Source organism: Sceloporus undulatus, chromosome 1 (assembly GCF_019175285.1).
Source record: "Sceloporus undulatus isolate JIND9_A2432 ecotype Alabama chromosome 1, SceUnd_v1.1, whole genome shotgun sequence".
NCBI lineage: Eukaryota > Metazoa > Chordata > Lepidosauria > Squamata > Phrynosomatidae > Sceloporus > Sceloporus undulatus.
Window position 1 is genome coordinate 359,762,315 of NC_056522.1, and position 18,762 is coordinate 359,781,076.

Sequence of the window (18,762 nt, forward strand, 5' to 3'; positions counted from 1 at the left end):
TTTTGTAACATTTTGTATATCCAGAATAATCTTGATAAATTTAGCTGCGATTACGTTCATGCTCCAGTTATCTAAATTAACTAGATTTAAATATGCTGGATCATACCCTCGCTTTGTGGGGCATAATGAATCCTGTTGAAGCATCAGCATCCTCTTTTATCCAGTCTTCCTCCTTGCTCTATGAATACTTTTATTGTTTGCATTTGAAAAAAGGAGAGCCCACACACATCAGAAATCAGAGATGTTAACTACTATGCATGTCAGGATTTTGTACGTATGGCACTGATTTGGCTTGAATAACAAAGATATCAGCCTGTATTCTTGCACTATGCTGCATTAATCAGACTTGCTGGAATGATCACATGGTATTCTATCGCCTTTCCCTGCGAGCTGCTGCTTGTCAGCAGCTGGTTGAGCTGCAGGCCAGTATCTGCAGCCCCTTCTTCTCTCTCAGAATACAGCTTTCAGTTATGCCTCTAGCTTGACCAACTAAATGTTTCTCCTGCACTTTACGAAGGTTATTTTGCAGACCTCAAGGCCTTTATCTTATCTCCTAGGCCATGTATGCTTTTGAAGAATTCAGGTAGGCTCTCTGTTTTGTTGCATCAACATGCTCGGCTTTTTTCCCCCTTTTCTTTTCCCGGTGGTGATTCTTGTGAGAATTCTGCTGTTTGATGTCAGTCTGCCTTTATACTTGGAAAAGGCTTATTCCAAGATGCAAACAGGGATCCTGTGTAAAAATTTTAACCCTTCTCTGTTGTTTGGGAGGTGGGTGTGTCAAGGATGAAATGCAGGTAAACAATGGCTAACTGCATGATGAAGTACTGTACCTAGCTTTTTATATTTTGCTGGCTATTTTTTAAAATCAGTGTTGCAATCCAAATCTGCATATACTGTACAGTTTGGAGTTATATATAAAAATGTGCTGTACTGTCAGGAAAAATGAAAAGTATCTTTGCTATTTTTGGTGCATGACAGATGCTTCTCCTCTGTAAAGAATACAGATTATGATAGTTAAGGGGCAAAATATTGATGCTGGGATCATATACTGTATGGGATTAGATTGGGGAGCTGTTGCACAGTGTACATATCTGCAGCTTGGGGTTTCATAGCTGCAGGATTTCATCAAAATTGCTTAGTAAAAATCAAATGCTCTAATACCAGTGCAGGTATTTTGTTCTGGGTGAAAATGTGTTATGTTTGATATACAGAAGGACCAGTTTGTTATTAAATAGTCTGTTCCTAACTCATCCTTTTGAGAGGTTTTTACAGTGTCTGTCAGTTTGTATCTCTTCTCTTGTGCATTCTTTCTAGATTTACTAAATTTATATAAAACCTTTGTACATTCTTCTTTGCAATGAAACAATTTTGGGATATATAAGATTTTCTGACCTTTACTAGTCTGTCACAATTTTTTTTTAAAGGCCAATTCTCTCCTCTAGTCCTAAACCTGATGAAAATAATGAAAATGTCATGTCTGCATTTTGTGTTGTTTCAGTAATGACATTTTGTAAAAAGCTAACTTGGGCATCAATTGTGCAGGAAAGGGGATTGCTTACCTATCTACACACGTAACCAGGTTGAAGTGGAAGAATTGAATTTACTCACAGTTACTGAGCTGATAACATTATTGTTTCAATGAAACATATTTTAATACCAGATATAATATCAATGAGAGGTTTTGTGTTTGCTTGGCAGGAGTGTACCTTACCTTGATTATTAACACACATCTACTGTATTTTAATTGTTCTTGAAAAGTAAGTAGCCAGTTTGTTTTTGTAGAAAGCAAAGCATGAAGAACTTGTACTGTTTGTGTAACACAGGAACTACTACCATCTTGGTAGATGGAGGATATTGCAGAAGTGTAGTGCTGTATTATAACTGCAATTGTTGTAGCATTGTTGAAACCATAGGAGCAAAGCTTGAAGATGCCAATTACTGTCACCAAGTTAAGCTGGAAATATAGATGTGATGCCAAGCCTACTGTCTTTTTGTGTAGTCATCCTACGTAGATGGGAGGCCAAGTGATGAAGAAGTGATTTTCTGATTATCTGATTGTCTCACACAAAATAAAAAATATTTTTGATACACCACTTTACAGAGGGCAGGCTCCAGTTATACTCTGACAGACTCAGTTCATCTCAAAGATACATCAGTGAAGACAAGTGTTTCCTTGCTAGTCATGGAGCATGTTGTATGCACCAGATTTTTGCATTCTGCCTCCCATGCACATCTACCATTTCCTTTGTTTGGGAGGCCTATTTTGGAAGACCAAAAGAGTAGCTGATACTTGACAGCACTTATAACTGTTGCCATGATGATCCCTGAACATAGGAAAAATTAAAGAGGTAGGACAATTATGCAAGAACTTTCTGTTGGCTCTGTGATAATTGTGGCATGAAACCTACATAGAATTCCTCATTAGACACAATGGGAATGTAATGGACCTGCAAAGCAAACATAAATTGTTATGGATGGAAAATATTCCAGTTCATGTAAATGCAGTCTTCATATCCAGAGTGCATAAAAAAACAGGACAGAGGCAGGACGGTGGGAATATTGTGGATGTCCTTTATCCGGATTTCAGAAAAGCATTTCATAAAGTCCCGCATTCTGTTTTGATTAGTAAACTGATTAACTATAGAATAGTGGAAACACTGTCAGATGGATCCATAATTGATTGAGAAACCATGCTCAGAGAGTCATAATCAATGGCTGCACTTCAATCTGAAAGGAGGTCTCAAGAGGAAGTCCTCTGGATTCTGTCCTAGGGCCAGTACTCTTCAGAAATTTTTATTAATGACTTAGAAGATGGTATGGAAGGAATCCTTATCAAGTTTGCAGATGACACAAACCTGGGAGGGGTGGCTAGCACATTGAAAGATAGGAACAGAAGATCATAGATAAACTAGGAAATAGGCCATAAATTAATGAAGTGAAATGTAGTAGAGACAAATGCAGAATTCTACATTTAGGCCACAAAAACCAAATGCACAGGTGTAGGATGGGAGATACATGGCTTGGCAGTATTGCATGTGAAAAAGACTTTGGGATTATAGTTGTTCACTGGGTCAGCTTTCACTTGAGACATTGCATTGAGCAGAGGGTTGGACTCGGCCCATCAGGGCCCTCCAAAGCTATGATTCTGTAAGTCTTATGAACCATCCAGTGAACTAGGAGCTTGTGAATTTTTAACGTTGTATACCTGAGCTATAAAATTAGCATTCCATCGATATGTTCTGATTCTTGCAGCTGGATTTTTAGGAGTCATAAACAAAATTGCGCAACAGTTTGGGTTGCAATTCTGTCAACCTCAGACAAAGTACTCTTTCTAGCTGCAGTTCTTTTCAGGAATATATCTTATATCAGGGAAAGCAAACCTCTTTCTCCTGAGGGCCAAATTCATATTCTGAGAGGTTGGGGCTCTATTTCTACGGTGGATGGGATCAAAGGCAAAAGGGTGGAACCAAAAATAACATCCAATTTTAGTTTCAGGTTTTTACTGCCAGGAACTAGGCCTTAGGATGGTCATTTCAATTTTTTAAAAAAGAGTGGAGGGCTAGAATCACCAGACAATGCTTTCAGGGGTGTAGCCTTCTGGAGAAGCCTGGAGGGCCCTATTGGGACTGCAGAAGGACGGGATTCTACTCAAGAAGTTGAGGGTCTCCATTCTTGTCTTACATCAATATCTTCTTTAAAACTCACTTCTCTGTCAATGCTTAATCCATATATTTTACTGTTAACCAACATTAAGTTGATAAATTCACATTTTTCCTTGCCTAAACCTGTGTTCATTTCCTCCTTTTTCTACTGTCTGTCCTGCATCAAATTTACACTATAGGCTTCTCAGGGGCAGGGATCTGTCATGTTCTAAGTTGTAAAGCATGATGCATTTTGATGGTACTATGTAACGTTAATGACAACAGTTTTGTTCAATTTGGTTTAGTGCATAGTTTTAGAGATATTGGGACAAAGATTTTGATAAATAAGAGAGTTGCAAAGCCACACGATGGGATGCATAGAATCGGAATAAATGAGGAAATTAGCCAACGAAGTAGAACTATATGTTGGAACATAGTATTGCTTTGAATTGTTAATGCTGTTTTTGGGGGAGAGCATTTGAAAGGGAAAATGAATGGATGGAGAAAAGGAGCCTTTGATTTTCCCCCTCCCCCAATTCATTCTTCTGGTTAGTGTTATGCATATTTTTTTTGTCAAACTAAGCAGTGTATATGTGGGAAAACTAGGCCTTGTATCAAGTATTGCTGGGAAGAGTAGGCGGTCACAGTCTCTGTTAATTACTCTTCCATCATGAGTGTGCTCCTTAATATGCTGTACATGGTTTCTGTTATATTACCTTTAACTGGAAAAAAAGATTAGATTTCATTGATTTATTTACTGGATTTATATTCCAGTGTCTCAAATATGGGATACAACTCAAAACAATATTAAATAAAAGAAAGATACAATCAAAACACAGTTTTCTGCTCCAGGGACTAGAACCTCAACCAGTGGATTTAAATTACAGGAAACATGATTCCACCTCAACATTAGAAAGAACTTTTTTTATTGTAACAGCAGTTCAACAATGGAAGGGATTGCTTTAAAGGATGGTTGACTCTCCTCCTTGGGAGATCTTTAAAGACAGGATTGACATCTTTCAGGAGTACTTTCATTGTCTATTCCTGGATCGTTAAGGATCGGATTAGATGGCCTTTGTGATTCTTTTCAACCGTAGGATTCTAGAGTTCTGTGAGAACATGGCCAACTATTAAAAGAATTTTTTAAAAAACAAATCTATTAGAAGTACAGTACCTAAAGGGTACCAGGTTCTGTCCTCAACAGCCAGTTGACAGGAGCCAGCTAAATTAAATCCCAAATAGTGGTTGACAGAAGAACAGCCAAGGGTGAGGCCTGGCAAGGGCATGGTTGTGATCATCAATCTGTTTATTCATTGATTTACGCATTTATAATCACAATCCCCCCCCCAAAAAAAATTGGAATAAAAACAAATGCATATAAAAGTACATGCAAAGGCAAAGATAAAAGCTTACAAAACATTATTGTTAAAATGCTATTAAACTATTAATAGAATTGAAAATGTTTTAACAAATCCTTTAAAGGTTAAAGGTAGTGGCCAATCAGTTTATAAAAGCCTTTTGGAATAGAAATGTTTTCACTTGACAGTGGAAGGGCAGCAAGTAGGGAGTCACATTGGCCTCTAGTGTCATTTTGCTGTTTTTCAAAAAAGAAGAAAAAACTGTGTTACTGTTGCAAGAAACCAAAATATATTTATCCTAATTCTGGATCTTAAATGTGTTCATTTCAGAATAGCCTATGTTAGGCAAAAGGAAGCCTGAGCATAATTTAAGAAATTAAGAGTGCCCTAAAATATTATTAAAGTATTAGAATCTTTAGATTGTAACTAGACTGGTCTAATGGACAGACACAAACAGAATGACCAAGTTAAGGTCCTACTTTGTGGGCTTGTTATTTCTGTATAATGGGAATATCTTTACAAGGCTCTGAAAAGCCTTAATGTACATAAGATGTTTTCAGCGCTGCTTAAACTGATGAGATAATAAGTACATAGCCTGGCTGTTGCATCTTTCTGTGTTAGTTTATAGCTATTCTCCTGACTTGGTTATAAGGCTGCTCTGATTCTCAGAAGGTAAAGATGCTTAGCCATACCTCTTGGCTAGTTTCCAAATGAAGTCATTATTTTCCACCTACCTTTCCGCCTCCATTTGATGCATACCCTTCATTTTCCAGGCTATATTATTGCACCATGCGGTTGTGCATTCTAATATAGTTAATGGATTTCTTCCTGAAAGATGCCTATTTTCTGTGTCGGATGAAGAACCTGTATGAAGTACTTTGCAAGAAGCAGACATGTGTATGACTTTACTCAACCATGAATGTAGTCAAATGTACTTTGAGCTTTGGGGGAGAGTTGAATTTATTTTTGCAATAGTTAGTTTTATGTAGCTACATAAATTACATAGTCCTTCAAATATATTTTTTTCTCTTGCTCAGTTTTGTATATAGTGTCCTCCACATCCTATTGTAGTAGTTGTTTTTAATATTTTTCCATATGAGCTAGGTAATGTCACAAAAATGTTTTCATTAAAAAAAAAATAGGTGAATGAAATCCTAGAATCATAGAGTTGGAAGAGAGCACAAGGGCCAACCCCCTGCTATGCAGAAATTCAGAAATCAAAGCATCTCTGACAGATGGCCATCCAGCCTCTGTTTAAAACCTCCAAAGAAGGAGACTCCACCACACTCCTAGGCAGTGTATTCCTCTGTTGAACACTCTTACCAACAGAAAGTTCTTCCTATTATTTCCTAAAGCCAAACTGGATATTATATTGATTGTGTGGATGCTTGTAAAGGAAACTCTTTTGTTTAGATACAGTCTGATTGTGAAATTATCGTCCAGTTAGTCTGACATCAATACCAGGAAAGATTCTACAGTCCTCCCTCTGAATTTGTGGAGGATCCATACCGGACCCCCCGGCGAATTCGGAAATCTGCAGATATCCAAGCCCCATATGTTCTATCTTGAACCCAGTGCTATTCAACATCTTTATCAATGACTTAGATGAAGTAATAGAAGGCATGCTTATCAAATTTGCAGAGGACAGGATCAAAATTCAAAATGACCTGAATAGACTAGAAAGCTGGGCCAAAGCTAACAAAATGAAATTCAACACGGAGAAATGTACGGTATTGCACTTAGGGCGAAAAAATAAAATGCACAGATATAGGATGGGGGACACCTGGCTGAACAAGACTACATGTGAAAGGGATGTAGAAGTCCAAGTAGGCCACAAGTTGAACATGAGTCAACAGTGTGATGCAGCAGCTAATAAAGCCAATGCAATCCTATGCTGCATCCATAGGAATATAGTGTTTAGATCAAAGGAAGTAATAGTACCACTCTATTCCTTCTTGGTCAGGCCTCACCAAGAATACTGTGTCCAGTTCTAGGCACCACAATTCAAAAAAGATGTCAGCAAGCTGGAGTGTGTCCAAAGGGGGGTGATCAAAATGATGAAAGGTCTGGAAACCATGCCCTATGAGGAAGAACTTAGGGAGCTGGGTGTGTTTAGCCTGGAAAAGAGGTAGTTAAGAGGTGATATGGTAGCCCTGTTTAAGTATTGAAGGGTTGTCACATTGTGGATGGAGCACGCTTATTTTCTGCAGCTCCAGAGACTAGGACAAGGAACAAAGGATGCAAGCTACAGAAAAAGAGATTCCACCTTAACATTAGTAGGAACTTTCTGGCAGTAAGAGCTGTTTGACATGAGGCTCATTCCCATTGGTAGTATAACGCGATTTCTGATTTGGCTTGGCTGCGTGTCAGAAATCAATTGCAAAAGATCCCTCATTCCCACTACAAACAAGATTTTTCCTTACTCCAGTGTAAGCATAGTTTTTTTGGCACGATTCCCATTCCTGTTTGTGCTGCTTCCTAAGTCAATCATTGACGTCAGGAGGAGGAAGGAAAGGAGAGAGAGAGAGAGAGAGAAGCCCCCAGGTTGGGGATGGAGGAGGGAGAAGAAGTGAGAGGAGGAAAGGCCCAGGAAGGCCTGTGTGTGTCTCTGGTGCTCCCTCTTTCCGGCCACTGTCTTTCTCTCTCATTTGTCCCTCCCCTCTGAAAGAATTGATTCTAACCTGACGTTCCCACATATTGGACATGTGTCAGAATCGATTCTTCTCAGAAGAACCACTTTCAAACTGCTTTCAAGTAACCCCAGTTTTTTTGTGTTTGCCCCACTTTATTCTAACTGGAATCGATCCAGTGAGGATTGGAATCGGTTTCCAGTGGGAACTAGGGTCATATAAACCATATCACGATTCATTTCAAATTGCAGTGGGAATGACTGCTTCCTCGGAGTGTGGTGGAGACTCCTTCTTTGGAGGTCTTTAAACAGAGGCTGGATGGCCATCTCTCAGGAATGCTTTGATTGTGAGTTCTTGTATGGCAGGAAGTTGGACTGGATGGCCCTTGTGATCTCTTCCAACTCTATGGAGTTTATCACACGGGAGGAATTTCTCTTAATTTCAAATGAAAAGAAAGTGGGTCCAGAACGCATTCACGTGAATTCGCTAGTTCAGCGAATTTACGTGAATTCGAATTGCATTCGAACTGACTTCCCGTTGCCCAAAAATAGCTTGCCATTACCCAAAATTGTGTGTGGTAGTCTATCATGCAATAGCGTGAAACCCCATGATTGCATTTGGATTGCCATTGGATTATACTTCCAATTTCCCTTGTCTGATAAACTCCTATGATTCTATGAACTAAGCAGGGTTAGTGCTTGTTTGAGATACCTTCAGGGAATGCCAGATGCTGTAGACAATATTTCACGGGAAGGAATGGTTTCAGAGAGAATTTTTGTGAGGACTGTGGCAGGGAGAGAAAAGGTTACCTTTCCCTTCTCCCCCCTCCCATAAGCTGCTCAGGTTTCCCTTCTCCCTGCTATTTATGGGAGAAAAAATGTCTAAATTAATTGCATTAATTACAATTACTGGCCCATGTAGTCTGTCAAAACATAAAAAGGGGGGAAATGCAGTATTTCCCATCCTGAATGATGAGGAAAGCTGTCAACATTTATAAATAGGTTCTTACAAAGAAACTGGAAGTCTGCAAGGTTATCTTCTCCAGAGTTCTTCCCATTAAGGAAAGCTATAAAGTTTGGAACAGTCTTACAGTATTCAGAAGACGAGGGAGTTTTTTATTCTAATAATAAAAATAGTGAGCTGGGGAATTAAAGAATTACGTCTATTACCATTTGATGGTGTCAGAAGAAGAGATAGCAAAATGTGTTTTAAAGCTTTGCAAATGCTGGTATCATTTGTGAACAGTGACTCTCAGACAATAAAGTGTCTCAGGATGATATCACCCTGCTGTTGGTACTGCAGTTGCTACATCACATAAAACAACATTTTAGAGCTTATTTAGGAACTGTGCAGTCTTCAGGCTGCTAGAATAAAACATCTGAATTGCTACATACAAAATCAAAGGAAGCTGCTTTCCCCCCCAATCCCCAGCCAGTAATAGGAGCCTTTTAAAATGTTTGATATTGAAATATGGAATGTATATTCAGCGTCCCAAGTAGCAGATCACTACTAGGTTAACTTTTTGTAAAAGCATGGACCCAAGGTGTCAGAGCATTAATATTTAAGTTATTATTTTTGCTGTTTGCCCAATGCAACCTTGTGTGTTAATAAAATAAGCAGGACATTGCATGAACAACTGAGTGAGCATTTCATAAAGAATGAATACTTAAACATGTGGTGCTGGTTGTTGAGGCTAATAAAGGCCCTTGCTCCTGCAAAATTATACATTTAATGGGCCTTTTGGCCAGGCCAGGAGCTCATGTCCTGTGTCCATGTGCATATGGTTTTGCTGACTGTTAGCTGATTAACACAACATAACAAACAAGGGAACTGAGAACCCTGACTTACTGTGTGTAAGCAGTGTGCTGATGTTCTCTGTCTGCTTGTGCCCACTTGATTTGCTTTGTGGTTTATCATGCCACTTGAACGTGAGTGCAAATGCTGCTGTGGTTTGTTTAACTCCCAGTAAGCTGGATAGTCCAGAGTTCATTTTAAGGTTTCTTTGCCTGGCCGTGTGTGTGTGTGTGTGTGTGTGTGGGAAACAAGCCAAAGTGGTGGATGTGTCCATGTTCTTCTGACTCAGTAAACCTTCTCTCTCTTTTTTTCTCCTCTGTCTTTTCATTCTGCATGCATTTGAAGAGCTTAGAGTTTTTAGTTTGTCTATATGCAATCATAGAATCATAGAGTTGGAAGAAACCCCAGGGGACATTCAGACCAGCCCCCTGCCATGCAGGAATACACAGCCAAAGCACTCCTCTCAGGTGGCCATCCAGCCTCTGTTAAAAACCCTCAAAGAAGGAGACTCCACCGCTCTTCAGGGCAGCTTGTTCCACTGACAAACAGATCTAACCATGAGGAAGTTCTTCCTAATGTTGAGGTAGAATCTCTTTTCTTGGAGCTTGAATCCATTGCTCGGCATCCTAGTCTCAGGAGCAGCAGAGAACAAGTCTGCTCCATCCTCAGTATGACATCCCTCCAAATATTTAAACATAGCTATCATGTCACCTCTTAACCTTCTCTTCTACAGGCTAAACCTACTCGGCTCCCTAAATCGCTCCACATAGGGCATGGTTTCCAGATCTTTCACCATTTGAGTCATTCTCTTCTGGACACGCTCTAGTTTGTCCACATCCTTCTCCATGATGTATATACTTTGTGTGTGTGTGTGTGTGTGTGTGTGTGTGTCTGTGCTTTACAATATTTTAGTGTTTCCCATTATTAGGTACAACATTCACTACATATATGTAGATGATAAATGTTCCACCTAGCACATGTACACATTAATTTGGGGGGGGGAATAAAATTAATGTAGAAGTTCCAAAAATGGTTGAGTCTGCAAGAATTCCCCCCGCCTCCAGCTGCCCCCAGCATGCTTGATTTGTCCTTTCTTCTGGTCCTTACTATATCATGCATCAGAGCAATGAAGCAAGCTAAGAGTTCATCCATAAGTGAGCACTTCTTGGCATAGAAAAGTCACAGCTGCTTTCAAGTTTGTTTTTTTTTTAATGTTGAGTCAGCAAGCAAATAATTATTTGGAAATTTTAAATGCTAAAATCCATTTGCTATTTTTCTCAGCTTGGGATATGATTATAGTGGTGATGAAATTACTATACCTGCATTTTAAATGAGGCAAATTAATGCAGTGGAGGGCACTTTTTATACTTTGGAAAAAAGAACAGCTTAAGTGGAGCTACTTGTACGCTGGTGTGTGTGACCTTGTAACCAGAATGGCTTAGGGCGATTGCATCAGTGCTTGCAAGCAAAGGCTGCTGAACCTCTTGGGAAGATATACATGCGTGTCCCAATTATGCCAGAATGACTGCAGCATCACTGCTTTGTACTTTGAAAATGAAAGATGCAACCACAGCTTTATCATGTTCCAGCACAAGCAAAACAAAACCTCAAAGCCTAATCAAGGACAGTTGTTTACAGTAGCAGAAAAGAGGAGCAAAGGACACTCTGGTTTAGTTGAAATCACCTGTGCAACACGGGTATTAAATGGCAAAGAAGTACAAAAAGCACATTCTTGTATTAGAAGAGGATATTAATCTAAGGTGCTGAGTTTTCAAGCAGCTGTATTTCTTGAAGTGCATTCATTGGATCAAATCTCAGCAGATTTGAATCTGATAAGGTTGACTGGTTTTAAGTCATTTTCTTTTATTCAATTGTCTTTTGATCCTGTTGTTGCACATTTAAAAATGTTTGGCCAGGTAATAGGCATTTTCGGCAATATGAGCACACATACAACTCACTTTCAAATGTGTGTTGTTGTGTTTTACGGTCTTATTGCTATATGGTTTGGATAGGAATCATGTGGCCCTCTAGTATTGCTGAACTGCAACTCCAAGCAGTCATCACCATCGACAATGGTGGCTTAGGCTGCTGGGAGTTACTTTCCACAATATCGGGAGGGCTGAACAATTCCCATTCTTGCCATATGGTATCTGTTAATCTCTGAGAAATTCCCATATGACCAGGGATGAATAAATCGTGTCAGTTTTTGATTCATGTCACTTTCATATGTTCATTCATAAGTTGTGTCTGTTTCATTTCTGCATTGTTCTGTGATTTAAAAATATAAACTGATCTACAGGAAAATCCAAATTTAAATTGTAGTTGAAAAGTTATCCTCCCCAAATGTCAATTAGAATCCAAAATACAAAGACAAATAAGGATGCTATTAGAACATACAGTAAAACAGCCATAAAATAAAATAAAATAAAAATAGAAAATTATCTTCCGAAAGTAGTGGATATAAAATTGTCTTCCATATATAGACAACAGTCTGTACCAGCTAAATATCCTTGGCAAGATTATTCCACCAGCAGTGTATCACCAGTGGAAGGATCCTACCTTCAGTTACTGCCCTTCATATCTTTGTGAGTGGCACAATATGAGGAGAAATATGAACACATCCAAAAGGTTGTCCTTTTGTCCACTTTTCATAGGAGATGTTTTACCCTACTTCTATCTGCCAAGGATTGAATTTAGGGCTAAAACACACTGCAGAAATAATCCAGATTGACAATTTTAACTGCCCTGGCTCAATGCTAGGGAACCCTGGGAACTGTAGTTTTGTGAGATATTGAGCCTTTTCTGTGAGAGAGCTCTGGTGCCACAACAAACTACAGTTTCCAAAATTTCCTAGCACTGAGCCAGGGCAGTTAAAGTGGTCTCAAAATGGATTATTTCTGCAGTCTGGTTTGGCCATAAGAAACTGTTACCAGGCTTGCTCTTAGAGCACTATGTATGGATTCATATGTGGCCAGAATCTACATGCCTGGATCTCACTAAGTGAGATCTATCTGAAGTCAAGTTTAATACCATTTATGTATAATTCTGAAAGCTGGAGAGCAAAGAAAACTGACAGGAAGAGAATCAACTCATTTGAAATGTGGTGCTGGAGGAGAATTCTGCGGATACTGTGATCTGATAAAATGACCAATAAAATTAGAGCAGATCAAGCCTGAACTCTCCTAGAAGCCAAAATGACCAAACTATTGTACTTTGAACTTAACATGAAATGATATGAGTCATTAGAAAAGATAATAGTACGTGGTAAAGTGAGACTGTAGGAAAAGAGACAGATTGCATGAAAGGCAGATAGACTCAAGAGAGGAAGCCACAGCCTTGAATTTGCAGGATCTGAGAAGTGCTATTGATATCAGGTTGTCTTTCAGGCCCCTCGTTTGTTGGGTCACCATCAGTCAAAGCCAACTTGACAGCAGTTAACAACAGACTTGATTCAACAAATGGCAGTTATTGTTCAGACATGCACCTACTAAAAAGATAATTCATGGAGTATTTGTCCCTTGGCTGTGTTCATAAATGGATCCATGTTATTTCACTACATTTGTTGACTTGGCTAGAAAACACTTTTCATCTAACCCTTCTTCCTCTTGAGCCAAGCAGTGCAATGTAGAACACATACAAGTCTTAGCAGGACATCTATCTCTATTTGAACCACTAACAAGAGAAAAGGTTGTGGACCCTCACTTCATCACTTTTGTAGTGTGGAAGGTTGTGGTGTGATAAAGCCTTTATTAGGCCAAACAAAAGGCACCAGAACCCTTGTGCAAGCTTTTGCAACTAAAGTTTCTTCACCAGGCAAAGATGTTCAAACCCATGCAGGGAAAGGCATATTGAATGCACAATCACATACAACTACAATGGGAATGAAAATTGGGAGTTGTCTTTAAAAAACACAAGATGGACGTATAAAGAACTGTCAGATGAACTGAGATTTAAAAGTTGGAAAACAAGCCCCATGAAGAATGATTGCGGCAGCTGGGTATATTCAGTTTGGAGAAGAGGAGATTGATAGATAATGTATTAGGCATCTTTAAACATTTTAAGGGATAATATGTAGAATTGGATCAAACTTTTATTTGCAGCTGCTCCAGAGACTATGAGGACATGAAACAATGGATTCAAATTACAAGAAAAAATATTCTACCTAAACATTAGGAGGAACTTTAAGAGCTGGTGGAATAGGCTTCTTCAGAAGGTGGCAAACTCGCTTTCTTTGGAGGTGTTTAACTAAGTTTGATGGCCATCTCTCAGATGTATGTTAGATTTGTATTCCCCTTTGGTATGAATTTGAACTAGATGGTCCTTGTTGTCCCTTCCAGCTCTGAGGGTAAATCCACACTATAGAAACAATGCAGTTTGACATCGCTTTAAGTGCTGTAGCACCATTCTATGGAATCCTTAAATTTGTAGTTTTATGAGGTCTTTTCTGCCTCACAAAACTACAAATCCCAGAATTCTGTAGGATGGAGCCACGGCAATTAAAGTGGTATCAAACTGCATTATCTCTACAGTGTAGATGCACCCTGAGTCTGTGATTCTGTGAAAAAGAGTGGTGGTGGAGAGCAAGTCTCGTGAGTTGGAGTCTTAAACCTTTCTTCAGGTGGTGTAACTGGAATGACATGAAAACAATCAAATTAGGCTCTTAAGGTCCCATCCAAAATGTGGCTCTAGGCACAATGGGAACAGAAGGGGAAAAAGTATAAGATTTTATTCTCCATTTGGAAAATATATAAGATCCCCACACCCACAAAACCCTTCTATTTTCAGGTTCACAAGCTCCTTTATTGGAAGAGAGCACTGATGCTACTGAGCAAGGTTGTGATGGTGCTGAATCTGTGAAATACATTATCCACGAGAAGAAAATTTAAGATTCCTAGTTTCAAAATTGCCATTCTGGTCAGTCACCTCTCTGAGATTTAATATATGAATATATCATTTGTCATATTCATACAGTATGAATTTATGAATCGCTAAATGTTAAACCTCTGAGCCTGGAAAATGCCCAGGAAAAGAATGAAATCAGCATCCAGGCCTTAGCAGCTTGTGTTCTGCAACATGAGGAGCAGAACATCCGCCAACAAAAATGTACTGCTTAGAAACCTCTCAATTGTGTGGACAAGCCTTTAGTGATGAGTAGCTTGTTCTTGCTCACTGGAGAGTTCATAATATGATAAATCTCAGCAGATGGGATTACTAGAATGTGTAACCATTGAAAAAGCCTGTGTGAGAGAAAAATGCCTTTAGCGTGACAGATGAAATGCCTTACCTTTATAAAAGCACAGAAAATATGGAGTGGGATACAGTGATCTCAACATCTGTGAAACAGTGGTATCTGTGCACCAAACCATCTATGTAATTGCATAGGCTGAGAGGGTGTGTTGTATGTATATGTTAGATATAGCTATGTGACATCTTCTGTTGGTGGAGACAGGCTATACATGGCTATAAGAGGAATGCAGAGGTGGCTTGTCTCTTGTAGGCATGTCCTCAAATATTCCCAGTCATCCTTTTGAGGCAGCTTCATCCCAGGGCTAAGTAAAGACGTCTGTCCCACACATTTCCATAAGGCTGAGACAGATCTCCATTTTAACTCAAGCTGCTTTGAGGTGTCATTAGTTGTGATGAACAGGGTTTTCATGCCTTGTGCTCCATCTCTCTGGAATGAAGAATGTCTTGGTCTAAATTTTATAAGATTTATCCAGTGTGCCTATTCCCTAACAGGCTCAGGACCTTGGATCTCTAAAGCCCAGAGTGGATTCCACATCCCAGAGTATTATGTGGTAGTAGCTCAAATAGAGTCAGCACATGAAAGAAAGAAGACAGGGATGGCTTTTCTCTTGTAGACAACACTCCAAATTTAGTTCCTGCCACCTTTCTGGGGCAGGTTTAAGCCTTTGGTCCTGCAAATTTCAATACAATTGAGGCAGTGATCCCAACTCATGCTCAATCTGCTCTAAATTTTAGTCCAAACATAAAGAGAACTATAAAAGGTATTGAGTCCTACACACCATGACAGTTTCTCAACATTTCTCATGCTGCAGACCCAAGAGGATTGTGAGTGGTAGCTTAAATTGAGCTGTTCCTATATCCCTGTATAGGTTGCCTCTACCAGGGAAGATGCCACATAGCTATATCTAAAGCAGATACACATACACAAACTGTCAGGTAAAGCAGTGGTTCCGAAACTCTGGTCCTCTAGGTGTTTTAGACCTCAGTGTCCAGAAGCCCCATAAGTCAGGAATTCTGGGAACTGAAATCCAAAACATTTGAAGTACCAAAGTTTGGGAATCACTACCCAAGGTTCTCTATCTATCTCTGAATAATCTATCTACTGTCTCTGCCTCTTTCTCTCTGTCTCTGTCTCTCTCTCTCTGCATGTATATGGGAAGTGATGATAAAATCTCTATTTGAATCTGTTTTGAGATTTCAGATAGAGATCTCATATCAACTCCCCTACACACATACATGAAAGGGAGGTGGAGATGAAATGTCTTCCTTTGGGGGCCAAGGTTTACATGTTGCAAAGGAATCTGAAGCTACTTATGAGAACATGGGGAAATAGGATAAGGAACAACTACTCCCTGCTGAAATAGTTTACTCCCCAGAGCATTTGTTCACTCTTTCTTTTGCCTATTCTCCTGTTCTCTTATTCCTATTCCCCTTGTTTAAAGGGGAATCCCCAGAGCCTCATCCTTATGTGGAAGCATCAGCTCTGAACTTTACGTGAAGCTGGTTTTCTTACTGTTGGCATCAGTTTCTCACCTTGATGTATTCTGTTTCTGGCTTCTTGTCTTTTATAGAAACAAATGCACTTTCACACATCAGACTTAACTGAAACTAGTGCACTATTCCTTTCAGTACTTAAAAAGTTCTTCTTGGAGTACCACAAATCCCCAGAATCACATCCTGTGGTTTCCAGAATCGTGGCCAGAGGTCATGCTGGTACAGAGATTCTGGGAGTTGTAACCCAAAAGTGTTTTCTACAAAATGTTGTACTCAAAGAAATTCTCAGAACACAGTAACAATAATTATAATACATTGGCAATGTTAAACTAATTCAGCTTCAATTCATTTAGCATACATTGTAAGCATAATACATATCAGTAGATCAACTAACAGTTTATTGTTGTTATTTGCTGTACAATCACCTTCCACTTATGATGATGTTATAAATGAGAAACCTCCAAAAGTATATCCTTAACTTCCCTGGTCAGATCTTGCAAAATCAACACCAAAGTCAAAACCAGCAAGGGCTTTCTTGATTGAATCATGCCACATACGGTGTGGTCTCCCTGTTTTCCTACTGTCTTCCAGTGAATCCCATCATCCCATCATATGTCCAAGCCTCAGTTTTGTCATCTTCATGTCTAGTGAATCTTCAGGCTTCTTTCAAGCTATCTGTTATATCCATATCGCTCTCCTCTAGCACCATGAGTTGATTTTCTTCCTATGAGCTTTCTTCACTGTTCAGTTTTCATATCCATACATGTCCCCAGTGATTTTGACTTTGGTGTTGAATGATGGGATAAAGACGGTATAGAATGGAAATAAATAAATAAATTTATTTGCACTTGAGGATAGTACCTGAGTTAACAATATCAAGTACCAATAATAGCAACTTTGTAGCTGCATTAAATAATTCACTGAACAGTTCACGTTAAGAGATGAAACAAGAAAAGAGCGTGCATAAATAGCAGCATTTTGTTTCTTTGTAAAGAATTATGTACAGTCTTTTGCTTCCGTGAAGAAACCTGAGTGGTGTACATGAAAACTTACAAAAAGACAATAAATTCTAAAAATATTCAGAAGGGTGAAAAAGTCTGCTTTAAATAAAACATTGTAACTGCTCCACTAAATGCAAGCAATGAATGAGCTATGCAATCTTTCATAGAATAATAGAATAATAAAGTTGGAAGAGACCGCAAGGGCCATCCAGTCCAACCCCCTGCCATGCAGGAAATCCAAATCAAAGCATCCCCGACAGATGGACATCCAGCCTCTGTTTAAAGACCTCCAAAGAGAGAGATTCCACTACACTCCGAGGGAGTGTGTTCCACTGTCAGACAGCTCTTACTGTCAGGAAGTTCCTCCTAATATTGAGGTGGAATCTCTTTTCCTGTAGCTTGCATCCATTGTTCTGGGTCCTGTTCTCTGGAGCAGCAGAAAACAAACTTGCTCCATCGTCAATGTGACACCCCTTCAAATATTTAAACAGGGCTATCATATCACCTCTTAACCTTCTCTTCTCCAGGCTAAACATCCCCAGCTCCCTGAGTCGTTCCTCATAGGGCATGGTTTCCAGACCTTTCACCATTTTAGTCGCCCGCCTTTGGACACGCTCCAGTTTCTCAATGTCCTTTTTAAATTGTGGTGCCCAGAACTGGACACAATATTCCAGGTGGTGCCTGACCAGAGCAGAATACAGTGGAACCATTACTTCCCTTGATCTAGACGCTATACTTTTATTGATGCAGCCTAAAATTGCATTGGCCTTTTTAGCTGCTGCGTCGCACTATTGACTCATGTTCAACTTGTGGTCTGCTTGGACTCCTAGTACTTGCAGAAGGCAAACTCCAGAATTGTACTGGTTGGCATTGTACATAAATCCTTCTCAGAGCCTGGAAAAGTTACTTTTAGAACTACAACTAGTCACTATGTCTGTGCTATCTGGGGGATTCTGGTAATTGTTGTCCCAAAGGTAACTTTTCAAAACTTAGATCCTGCTTTGCTAGCCTAAGAGCAAAGCTGTAGCATGTGTTGTATCATATGTTGTAAGTGCAGTGGTTTCTTACCTTTGGGACCCGTTTGTGCTGTAATGTAGCAGATGGGATATCTGCCAAGACCCACTCAACCTCGCACTTCTGGGTTCATATAAACAGTCCCGTGTAGATTTATGTGAGATGGGAATTTCTAGCAATTTAGAATTAATTCTTCCTTCTTTCTTTTGCAAACTGGTTCTCTGTCAGTGATGTTTCTTGGCTTTATTAATTCAGACATTAGACTCTCATGGAATAGAAATCTGTAATAATCAGGCAGAAATTAGTTTATGAACAGGCTCTTAGCTTCCTCAGTTTCACTCCCATGGGCACTTTCAGGACTCTGATTTTTTTGTCCTTCACTAAAGCATTATACTTTCCTAATACTGACAACACAATCCTGGCATGTGTTTCCCAGACATAATTGCTGCTGTGTTCAGCTAGGCCTTTTCCTTTGGAAGTATGCTTAGATTTATTTCAGATTACAAGTCATGTGCGTTGTTATTTCGTTGTTAAAACCCACTGTACAGTGAGCCCTCCATATCCATGGATTTTTTTATTCATG

General features: G+C 39.3%; 1 protein-coding gene across 1 annotated transcript in view; it reads left to right on the top strand.

Annotated features, from left to right (window-relative positions):
* Nucleotides 1–392: 392 nt before the first annotated feature.
* EVL (Enah/Vasp-like) overlaps nucleotides 393–18,762 on the top strand; it is a 183,783-nt gene continuing 165,413 nt past the window's right edge. Inside the window, exon 1 of the mRNA XM_042449583.1 lies at nucleotides 393–583. Coding sequence (XP_042305517.1) covers nucleotides 561–583 — 23 coding nt within the window. The 5' untranslated portion in view covers nucleotides 393–560. The remainder of the gene's footprint in view (nucleotides 584–18,762) is intronic.